At 57.1% G+C, this 11389-nt stretch overlaps 1 protein-coding gene across 3 annotated transcripts in view; it reads left to right on the forward strand.

Annotated features, from left to right (window-relative positions):
• The window catches only part of FCHO1 (FCH domain only 1), a 29897-nt gene extending 19902 nt beyond the window's left edge, over window positions 1-9995 (forward strand). For all 3 annotated transcript variants that reach the window (XM_027548221.1, XM_027548223.1, XM_027548222.1), the window contains 15 exons: window positions 400-457; window positions 1150-1328; window positions 1431-1455; window positions 1838-1889; window positions 2465-2556; window positions 2922-3197; window positions 4875-4987; window positions 5091-5178; window positions 5335-5443; window positions 6382-6537; window positions 6830-6962; window positions 7369-7568; window positions 8438-8493; window positions 9005-9169; window positions 9712-9995. In XM_027548221.1, coding sequence (XP_027404022.1) covers window positions 400-457; window positions 1150-1328; window positions 1431-1455; window positions 1838-1889; window positions 2465-2556; window positions 2922-3197; window positions 4875-4987; window positions 5091-5178; window positions 5335-5443; window positions 6382-6537; window positions 6830-6962; window positions 7369-7568; window positions 8438-8493; window positions 9005-9169; window positions 9712-9734 — 1725 coding nt within the window. In that variant the 3' untranslated portion in view covers window positions 9735-9995. The remainder of the gene's footprint in view (window positions 1-399; window positions 458-1149; window positions 1329-1430; window positions 1456-1837; window positions 1890-2464; window positions 2557-2921; window positions 3198-4874; window positions 4988-5090; window positions 5179-5334; window positions 5444-6381; window positions 6538-6829; window positions 6963-7368; window positions 7569-8437; window positions 8494-9004; window positions 9170-9711) is intronic.
• Window positions 9996-11389: the final 1394 nt, after the last annotated feature.

Consider the following 11389-nt stretch of genomic DNA (forward strand, 5'->3'; position numbering starts at 1 on the left):
AGTGCCATGGGCCGGGCCGGGCCGCGCTGCCCAGTGGGAGGGGTCCAGTCCTGCCTTGCTCCCCATTCCCATGCCTGGAAACCACGCCTGGAGCTCAGGGGGCTAGAGGTCACACAGCTTAGGGACCAGGTTCCAGTCCCACATCAGCTGCAAAGCCCCGTGGATGATGTGGGAGGGACCAATACCCTCCTTTCGCTTCAGTTTGCCCCTCAGGACAGGTAGTGGCATGTTCTCTTCCTCTAAGAACCTGCCCGCACGCTGCGGGAAGATAGTTATTGCCATTGGGGTTCTTTTTTTTTATCTGAGTCAGGGCCCCGAGGTGGGAGGCAGGCATGGTAGGGTGAGATGGGAGGTTTGGTACCGGAGAGCCTAACGCATTGCTTGCTTGTCCCTCTCCAGACTTGTCCAGAGGTGGATGAGGAAGGTTTCACCGTCAGGCCTGATGTCACCCAGAACAATATCCTCCTGGCGCCCTCTGGGGGCAGTTGTTGGCACAGCAAGGACAAAGCTCCATCCACAGGGATCCACCCACCATTAGCAACCCTCTCTGCGAACATCCTTGGTGGAGCCTCCAGTTGTGAAGCAAGCAGATTCAAATGCAGACACTCACCCTGAGGGGTCAGAGCTGAGCCAGAGAGAGAGAGAGGAGGGCTTGGTTATCCCAGAGGGGGGAACAAAAGGGGCTTCCTGGAAGAGGTGGTCATGTGTTGGGGTTTAGCAGCTAGTTTACTAATTAGGTCAGGGAATGTTTATATGAGGGGCTTCCCAGGTGGCATTAGTGGTAAAGAAACTGCCTGCCAACGGAGGAGACGCGGGTTTGATCCCTGGGTCAGGAATTTCCCCTGGAGGAGGAAATGGCTACCCACTCCAGTATTTTTACCTGGGAAATCCCATGGGCAGAGGAGCCTGGTGGGCTACAGTGCATGGGGTTGTGAAGAGTCAGACATGACTTAATGACTGAGCACACACACACGCTTGTATGAAGGCTTGTGGGGAGAGGAGCATGGTGGCAAATGCGTGGTGTCAAGGCGAGGGGGGCAAGTGATGAGAGCGGAGATGGTGCAGCACCCCAAAGCGGTACGAGCAGGAAGGGATGGGTGTGAGGGTTGACTGGGGGGAGCCAGTGTTGGTGCCTTGACTACACTGCACGCACAGCAGAGTCCACCCACTTCTCATCCAGCGACTCTGATTTTGATGACGAGGAGCCCCGCAAAATCTACGTGCACATCAAGCCTGCCTCAGCCCGGGCCCCACCCTGCAGTCCCAAGGCAGCTGCGGCCCAGCTCAAGGCCACAGCAGGCAGCCTCATTCTTCCTCCCGGCCCAGGGGTGAGGCGCCTGGCCCCGGGGTGAGGCGTGGGGAGATGCCCTGCGTGGGGCGGGAGCACTGGCCAAATGCCGCTGGACCTGACGCCACCCCTTTCTCCACAGGGCACCATGAAACGCCATTCTTCACGTAAGTAGTCTGTTGAGGGTTCTTTAGTTCGACAAGACGCCCGCAGAGGGGAGACTGGGCCTAGAGTGTGGGTGTGGGTTTGAATGCCAGCTCTGCTATGTGACTTGGGGCAAGCTGCTTGCCCACTCTGATCTCACTCTCCTTTAATGACATGGGGTCATGACTCATGAGAATTAAATGAGAGCCAAAAGGGATCACTGAGGCTGGGAGAGAAGCCAAAAGCTGGAGACAAGTTGGCTCAGGTTCAGATCCCTCTCTGCCTGATTTGCTGGTCACTTTGGGCGGCTGACTGGACAGCCCCAAGCCTTGGTCTCCTGGTCTATGGAGTGGGAAGCCGTGCAGGCCTGGCGACGGGAAGGCTCAGGAGGTCCATCTCTCACAGGGGACACTCCCGGGAGACCGCAGAGGCCTCAGTCAGCCCCAAGGGCCAGCAGGTGGGTTCCATGGGGGTGGGGCATTGGGCCCACATGAGTGGGCAGGTGGGTGGCCCGTCCCCAACACCACCTCTTCCTCTTCCTCCCCTGCTGCCTCCCCAGGTCTCTGACTCCCCTTCTTTTACCGTGGCAGGGAGTTACGGACGTGCCATTTTTGAGGGACCACTTAGTCATTCATTTGATGAACATTTATTGAGTGCTTTGTGTGTACTCCTGCTGTTCTGGGTTCCAAAGATAAATGATCTAGATAGATCATCCTTCTCGGAGTCACATTCTAGTGGCCCGGATTTTTTAAATAGTAAGTACGTTAGAGCATCTCTGATGCTTCGAAGTGCTGTGAAGAAGCTAAAACAGGGACCGTGATGGAAGATAGGAGTGAGTGACTTTAGGAGGGGTCGCAGGAGATGTGGGGAGGGCCTGGAGCTGACTCCTGAAGAGGAGCAGGACGTGGTTGTAGGGAGATTTGGGGGAACAGAGCTCAAGACCAAAAACAGGGTATGCCAAGGTCCTGAAGTGGAAGGGAGGAAGCGTGGAAGTAATAGAACGCACCCCGCCTGTCCAATCCGTGTCCCCAGCTGTGTGGAGAAGCTGCAATCGGATGAGCAGGCTTCCAAGAACCTCTTTGGGCCTACCCTAGAGTCCGCCTTGGACCACGAAGACTTTACAGGTGATAGGGGTGGGGCTTTGGGGCGTGGGCGTGGCTACAGGAGGGTGGGTGGGGCCACTACCAGAGTAGGAGGCTCGGATAGGCGGGACGGGTTGGAGGGAGGAGGTGGGGATCCTTTGGGTCAAAGTGAGGGTTGGGGAGGCCACAGCAGGAATGGGCGGAGCTGGCGAGAAGGTGCGGCGTTTGTGGGAGTGGGATGACCATAGTGGGTGGGCGGGGCACCAGTAGAGATGGACGAGGCCTGCCGAGGAGGGCAAGACATTGAATGGGGGCGGACCATCTCAGCATGGGCGTGGCCTGCGGGAGGATTGACAGCACTCTGTATGAGTCGGGTCTCCAGCTGGCTGCCCCCTTCCCTCCCCCAGGCTCTAGCAGCCTCGGCTTCACCTCCAGCCCCTCGCCTTTCTCCTCCTCGTCTCCCGAGAACGTGGAGGACTCCGGACTGGACTCACCATCCCACGCGGCGCCGGGTCCCTCCCCGGATTCCTGGGTCCCACGCCCCGGCACCCCACAGAGCCCACCTACTTGTCGGGTGTCACCCCCAGAGTCGAGGGGCACACAGTCCCTGCTGCCATCAGACTCGCCACATCCCCTTGCAGCATCCCCGAGCCCCTGGGGGCCGGAGGCTGTGGCTGGAGGAGGTGAGTCCCTCTACCCCTGGTCTGAGAGTTTTCTGAGCCCTGGGCGATGAGAGAGTTCTTAGTGTGGCCAGGGCCTGAACAGGGTGTTGAGGGACACAGCTGGAACCCAGGCAGGCAGAAACCCTAATCCTTGCAGGGACATTAATGAGATGAATGTTTAACAAGGCAGGAGGTGACAGGTGCCTGGTGGCGGCTCCGAAACGTAGGGCCTGCTACAGAGGCTGAACTGAGATTTGATGGAGGTGAGGATGAAGCCATGTGGACTCCAGGAATGGAATTCTCAGCAGAGGAATGTGCAAAGGCCCTGGGGTAGAAGTGGGCTAGGCCCTTTGAAGAACAACGAGCAAGGAGGCCAGTGTGACTGAAACAGAATAATGACAAGGAGAAGGAGGGAGTGGAGGGGGAGATGTCGACAGGGAGATGGGACCAGATGAGGCCCAGTGATCCCAGGAAGAAACGTGAGTTTTACCCCTAACAAGGTCAGAGCCACAGAAGGGAGGGGCTGTGAGCAGAGAGGGGTGAAACCTGCTGGGGTTTCAGGCTCTCTGACCACTTGGTCGGTGAGGATGGGAGCTGGAGACCAGGGAGGTGAGTCCAGGTAAGTGGTGATGGGGTAACAGTGGGGAGAAGCTGCTGAGAGACATGGGGCCCAGAGAGAAGAGAAGTCAGGGCGGAGGGCCTGAGAGCAGCTGAAAGGAGAGGGAGGGACGGAAAGAGCAGAAAGGATGGGGCGGAAGAAGCTGGGGTGGGGGTGTGTCAAGGCTGGGAAGGAGGAGGGGATTAGGCATGGCTTGGCTTCTGGGGCCTGAGTTAGAGGGGCTGCAGGCTGTGGCCACGTGAGATCCCCAGCAGTGGGGGCAGAGGGTACCATCCTTGGTGTAAAGAAAGAGCCTGGTTGGACATGGTTCAAGGGAGGGCTCAGGGCTCAGAGGAGTGAGTGTAGACCACAAGTGTAGACAGATGAAGCTATCAGAGGTTTATTGTAGAATTAAGGTTCTCAACTGGGCCGGTTCTGCCCCTTTACTCTCCAGGCACACTTGGCAACGGCATCACTGATACTTGATTGTCACCACTTGGGGGCAGGGTACACCTGACGTTTGCAGGATGGAGGCCAGGGAGGAAGACAACCCCACCACAGCAAAGGATCTGACCCTGTTGAGAACCTTGGGATAGACAGCATAGTCTGGGGTGTAGGTGGGCAAGTAAGCGTTTATAGATGGAGTAAAGCAGGAATACTAGGGAAGCAGGAGAGCAAGGGGAACTGAGGTGTTAACACCGAGATTAGTTAAATTAGAAGGGTGTGACTCGACACTGGCCAGGGTGAGAGACCCTCTCAGAGAGGGTGAAGGTCGTAGAATTGCCAAATGTTGGATAAAAGGTCTCTGCCAAATCCACCCCCCGCAACAGTGTGCCTGCCTTCTGAACATCCAGCCCTTGTTTGCATGCCTCCAGCAATCGGGAGCTCACCCCTTATTGAGCTGCGAGTCTAGTGTCTGGGAGACTCAGGGTTGCATGTGGTGTCTCCAGTCGTGTCCAGCACCTTCTCTGCAGCCCGAGGACTTCTGACCATCAGGGGGTTTCCCCCTGTAAGCCCGATTCTCAGATTGGGGCTGAATTCTTCCGCCGAGAGGCCCAGACAGCAGCTAAGCCACGTCTGTGCTTATGCTTGTTCCCCAGACTTGATGCCTGTACCTGCTGACCTTGCAGTCAGGGAGGGTCTGGCAGCCCCATCCCGGAGACCGCGCTCCAGGAAGGCATCCTGTCCCCTCATGCGCAGCAATGGAGACCTGGTAGGGTCGGGGGAGCAGGAGCTGGGCTGGGTGGTCGCCTCCAGGACCAGCATCGGGGCACTTCTGCTAGGGTGTTCACAGGCCGGCTTCTCTTCCCTTCCAGTCTCGTTCGCTGAGCCCCTCCCCACTGGGCTCTTCAGCTCCCAGCTCTATCCCTGAACGGCCCAGCTTCGCATCCCAGACCGGACATGGTATGTGGGTCCTCTCTGGGCTTCAGGTTCACCTTCTCCAGTCCGGGTGGGTGGCCAAGTGATACAACGGAGGCTTTGTTGCAGAGGGTGGGGGTTCGGGAGCCTGGGACCTGTGCTCACTCTGTCTGTCCCCCATTCCCTCCCTGCCACCCCCAGGAGTCTCCCGGGGTCCCAGCCCTGTGGTCCTGGGCTCCCAGGATGCCCTGCCCGTGGCCACTGCCTTCACTGAGTACGTCCACGCCTACTTCCGTGGCCACAGCCCCAGGTACACGGGGTGGGGCAGATGGTGACCAGCAAACAGGGCTTCCTGGGAGCTGTGCATCTGGGTTCCAGCAGGGCCAGCGTTCAGCGGGGTTTTATGATCTGCTTTACCATGGAATGGCCGCGAACATGGAGCTGAACAACTAGGCCCATCCTGAGAGCAATAGGAACCATAGAGGGCGTTTGAACTGGGCTAAGGCATTGATGTGGGCTTCCCAGGGGGGCTCAGTGGTAAAGAATCTACCTGCCAAGCAGGAGATTCAGATTCCCTGTGTCAGGAAGATCCCCTGGAGAAGGAAATGGCAACTCACTCCAGTATTCTTGCCTGGAAAACCCCACGAACAGAGGAGCCTGGCGGGCTATAGTCCATGGGGATGCAGAGAGTCGGACGTGACTTAGTGACTGAGTGGGTGTGCATACACTCACAGGCAGGCAGACAGGCACTGATGTATCCATGGTTTAGAGGAGCTCCTCCGAGGCTGCTGTGGGCATCACACTGAAGGAGCAAGACCAGAGGCCAGCCACAGAGCGGGAAAGGGTAGGGTGAATCAAGGGACCAGGGATAATCTGGGGGCAGCGCCCAGCTGAAAGACACCATAAGATCAAGCCACAAAGAGGAGGAGAGTATCAGACCCAAAACCTAAGCTGAGGGCTGAATGTTTTGCTTTGAGCTTCCTGGTGGCCTAGGGGAAAAGAGAACTGGGGAAGGGAGTGTCCCTGTCTCCTTCAGCTCATTGTGGATTCTTCCTGGTGTCCAGATTGCTGTCCAGGCAGGGACACAAGGGGAGGCAGCTGGGGCTGGGACGCTGCTGTGGTCAGGGCCTTGCTGATTCTGATGGACCTGGTGAGCCACAGGCTACAGTGGAGCTAGGAGCGAGGGGAGGATGAGGGGCCTGGTAGAGCCCTAAGCCAATGCCCAGTTTCTTCAACTCCCCCCACCAGCTGCCTGGCTCGAGTAACTGGGGAGCTGACCATGACCTTCCCTGCCGGCATCGTACGCGTGTTCAGCGGGACCCCACCCCCTCCCGTCCTCAGCTTCCGCCTCGTGCATACGGCCCCCATTGAGCACTTCCAGCCCAATGCTGACCTGCTCTTCAGGTACCGTTAGAGAAAAGGGTGCAAAGTTAGGTGGTACCAGGGGCTGGTGGAGGCCAGGCGCTCCCCGGCTCTGAATTTCTGTTCTGCCTCCTGGGATTTGCTGTGTGACCTTGGGCAAGTCACTCTCCCTCTCCGAAACTCACTTTCCTTCCCTCTTTTGCTTCCCACCACCCCCCTTTCCTGGGAGTTACACTTCACTGGTCCCAAGGTTAGCCTGGGAATCTGCATCTTTAGGAAGCCTTTGGTGTAGGCATCTCCCAAGGGTTGGGGTGATTATTCTCGGTCTCTGCAGTGACCCTTCCCAGAGTGACCCGGAGACCAAAGACTTCTGGCTGAACATGGCGACTCTGACTGAAACTCTGCAGCGCCAGGCAGAGCAGAATCCAGCCGCCTCCTACTACAATGTAGTACTCCTGCGGTACCAGGTGGGTCAGGTAGATGGGGTGGGGCAGAGCAGGCATAGAGGATGGTGGGTGGGGGCAGGGTGAGCAGGCAGCTCTCACTGGTGAGAGCAATGAGAGCGGGGTGAGCTGTGGGAGGTAGGCAGGGTGGGCAGTGTAAGGGGGCCAGGACTCTGCTGGGGCAGGCGGCTGCATTATGCAAATTAGAAGGGGCCTTTTCCCAGGGCCTGTCCCCAAGACTGTTAGAATGAGGCACTCTACTGCCCTCTGCTGGACATGTCATGTAGTACAACCTCTCATCAACAAAGAGCTCCTTGGATCAGGCCATTTGGTGGGTGGCATGGCAGGGGCAGCGTGGCTGGATAGTGTGCGGTGTGGCAGGACAGGGCAGCTCAAGCCACATCCTCTTTCCTGTTCTTGTTCCCCCTAGTTCTCCCGCCCCGGTCCCCAGTCCATGCCTCTGCAGCTGAGCGCCCACTGGCAGTGTGGGCCGACCCTCACTCAGGTCTCGGTGGAGTACAGCTACCAACCCGGTGCCACAACCGTGCCCACGCCACTCACCAATGTCCAGATCCTGCTGCCCGTGGGGGAACCTGTGACCAATGTCCGCCTGCAGCCAGCTGCCACCTGGTGAGGGCGAGCAGGAGGCCGAGGGAGGCTCAGAACCTAGTGGACCTCCCTTCAATGCAGCCACTGATGGGTCCACCGTAGGCCTGACCATTCACTGTGGGCTCACCTTGCTCAGGGGCTTCCCAAAGAAGCTTGGTGTTAAAGAACCCATCCACCAGTGCAAGGAGACGCAGCAGACGTGGATTCAGTCCCTGGGTCAGGAAGGTCCCCGGGAGGAGGACATGGCAGCCCACTCCAATATTCTTGCCTGGAGAATCCCCGTGGACAGAGCAGCCTGTGGGCTACAGTCCACGGGGTCGCAAAGAGTCAGGGAGGACCGGAGTGACGGAGCACGCATGCACGTGCCTTGCTTGGAGCTAAGAGCAATATCATTAACAAAAGTCGTGTCTGACACCAAAGGCTTCCTACATGTCAGGCTTGTTCTCCATCTCTGCATACACTGACTGGGGCGGGGCTTTTAGCAATCCCTTGAGGGGTGGATCACCATCATCCCCACTTACCGAGGGGGAGCTGAGGTGTACAGAGGCAAATTCACTTACCGGAGGTCACACCAGGATGTGAACCAGCCGCCCACTCGTGGCCCCGGGGTTTTAGTCACAGTTCCACTTTGTTTTGTACAAAAGGTAGAACCTACAACCAAGAAACCAAATTTATAGGCCTGGATGCATCACCTACAAGTCCTATAAGGCTGAGGAGCCTTCAGGAAACAGCTGCTCCACACTCCCGCCCCCGTTTTCACACATGGGGCAACTGAGGCCAGGGAGGGGACATGGCTTTCTTGGGTCATGTAGCCAAGAGGCAACTGAGCTGGGACCCTGGGCTCCGAATATCTTTTCTGGGAAAGACCTGACCTGATCTCTTGATGCCAGGAACCTGGAGGAGAAGCGGCTCCTATGGAAGCTTCCAGATGTGTCTGAGGCAGGGGGTGAGTTATGGTTGTACGTAAGGGCTTGGAGGTCTCAAATGGGAAAGGCTTATTTAAACTAGGGAAGAGGGAATTCCCTGGCAGACTAGTGGCTAGGACTTCACGCTTTCACTGCCAAGGGCGGGGGTTCGATTCCTGGGTGGGAAACTAAGATCCAGTAAGCCCTGGGACATGGCTAAAAATGTTTTGTAAATAAACTAGGGGAAAACTAGGGATGTGCTGGAGGCAGAGAAATGTAGGCATTAAGGAAAGCTTAAAAGGGCTTTGACAAAGTGGGAAGAGAGGGCATCCCAGAGGGTGGGCACAGGAGGTGCAAAGGCCCTGAGACAGAATTCCTTTGGAAACCACACACAACCCCAGCAGGACCAAAGGAAAGGGTGCAGGACACAAGAAGAAGTCAAAGGGAACACAGCCACAGGTTAAAGGGCTTGCGTGCAGGGCTGAGGAGGAGCCCAGGGCACTGGAGGGCTGGGGTGAGGAAAAGGGCACAGCTGACCTCAGACCTCCCCAGGCTCTGGCCGCCTGTCTGCCAGCTGGGAGCCGTGCTCTGGGCCCAGCACGCCCAGCCCTGTGGCTGCTCAGTTCACCAGTGAGGGGGCCACTCTGTCCGGCGTGGACCTGGAGCTGGTGGGGAGTGGCTACCGCATGTCGCTGGTAAAGAGGAGGTTCGCCACAGGTACGCCCTCGCCCTGCCACTGCGCATCCCCAGAGCCAAGACCAGGCCGGGCTCTGAGTCCCACTTATTGCTTCTGCTAGGATGCAGGGGGAGGGGAGACATTTGGGGTGTTTGGAAAAGATAGGTGGGTGTTGGGGCCTGGAGACCCAAGGTGGGGGGTACGGGTGGAGAGATGGGTGGTCAGAGCCCCAGTGAAAGGGACCAAGAAGTATCCTCTATGGGACTTCCCTGACCGTCTGGTGATTAAGATGCCATGCTTCCACTACAAGGGGTGTGGATTCGAGCCCTAGTCAGACAACACATGTGCAGTGCAGCCAAAAAAGAAAGAAAAAAAGAAGTGTCCCCTGGCTGGCTGGCGTCCTTGTAAGAACCCGAGGCAGGGAGCCGGAAGCCCCACTGGCGCATCCAACCGCAGCCCCATCCCATGCTTCTGTCCCCATGAGCGGCTGCTGGGGTCCATGGGACAGTGGGAACAGTGAGTTACAGGGGTGTTTGGGAGAGCTTAGGGGCTCTTTTCTCCCCTCACCACTCTATCTCCACAGGGAAGTACCTGGTGAGCTGTTAAGCCCGCAGAAGCTGACCAGCGTTGCTGGCCCCGGCTCTGCACTGCATCATGGTGCTCACTGACTGCTTCCTGCCCTCCTGCTGGCCCCGGGGGCTCCCCACCTGGCCTCCCCTGAGGCCCTGACTCCATGGAGAGGATCCCCGTACTCAATTTGGCTGAGCCTGAGATCCACTCCTGCTCACACCAACTCCCATGCAGGTCCTCGACCTTTTGATGTTCTTTACATAAACACTCTATTTTCTAATAAAATAAATAACAAGACTTTTCCTGCACCAGGAAGTTTCCTTCACATTTCCAGAGAGGAGAGGAAGAATAGACAGATGGGTAGCAGAGATCTAAAGTTCCTAATGATCTTACCACCACCCCTCCACCCTTACCTAGCCAGTGCAGGGTGATATTGAGGTGAAAAAAGCCAGATATGAACACCCTGAACCCTATGGATACCTCCAGTCCCGTGGGCTGGTGAAAGAGAACATGGACTACAGGAACCTAGTGGGGGATGCCTGAAAGACTTCCTAAGCAGAAGGCATTATAAACGGGGCTTTGAGGTTTGAGTAGAAGTTTTCAGGCTGGCATGGACATGCCAAGCAGAATAATATGAGTTGGCATCCCAGGGGGTGGGCACAGGAGGTGCAAAGACCTCGAGGCAGGATTCCTTTGCAAACCACACACAGCCCTGTGGGGCCAAAAGAAAATGGTGCAAAAAGCAATTAGTGTGAGGCAGCGAATAGCCCACAAACACTGACCGAGGACTTGCAGCCACCTACTGCTGTGAGCAAAACAAAGCTCTTGGAAGCCGTGAGGCTGTGAAGCTGAAAAGACAGGGTTTAGAGCCAGCGGCTGTGTGACTGAGCCAGTAATGAGCTCCCCAGGCCTCATCTGTAACCCAGCTCACTAGGTGCTTGTGAGGAGGTCACATACTTTGAAGAGTGCCTGGTACAGAGTAAGCACTCCAGAAGTCCTGGTGTTCTCTTATTTACTAGGGGTCCCCGGGGGGAAGGTGGGGACCTAAGTGCAGGTGGGCAAGGGGGCCTGAGGGAGGGCCAGAACAAGTGAGGTAGCCAGCATACTGCGGTGGGGAGCAGGTCTGAGCTTGATGGAAAGTCCTGGGTCCGGGTGGACATGTGGGGATCCTGGGTACCTGACCCTGAAGGCCATGGAGATCCCAAGGATGGCACCAGCGCACATACCTTGCTGCCTCCAGCAGGACTTCAGAGCCAGTACAGGTGGGTCCTTCCCCTCACAGGCCCTCGACTCCTCAGCTGCAGGTTCATAGCCCACACTCACCCTAGGTTCCCTAAGTCATGAGCCCCATAAATAAGCTAGAATCATATGTCACAGCCTGTGGGATTGTCCCCTCCCTCCATTTGCACACGTGCATACATGAGTACGTGTATTCTCAGTGGCTTTGAGCCCTCCAGAACAGTCCCTTTGCTAGTCCTGTATGGCTGAAAGGCTGCGGTGCCACATGCACGCTGTGGACCAGAGCGTGAGGAGACACTGGTGTTAATCACGGCTCCGGGCATTATCTGGGTTTGGGTTCTGGCCCATCTGATAAGAAGCAGGAAAATGGTACCTCCTGGTGGCTTTCATTTGCTTTCCTTGGGTCACAAGTGAGGCTGGGCAACCTTTAAATCACGTCGGGCATTTCTGGG

This window comes from Bos indicus x Bos taurus, chromosome 7 (genome assembly GCF_003369695.1).
Source record: "Bos indicus x Bos taurus breed Angus x Brahman F1 hybrid chromosome 7, Bos_hybrid_MaternalHap_v2.0, whole genome shotgun sequence".
NCBI classification, from domain to species: Eukaryota; Metazoa; Chordata; class Mammalia; order Artiodactyla; family Bovidae; genus Bos; species Bos indicus x Bos taurus.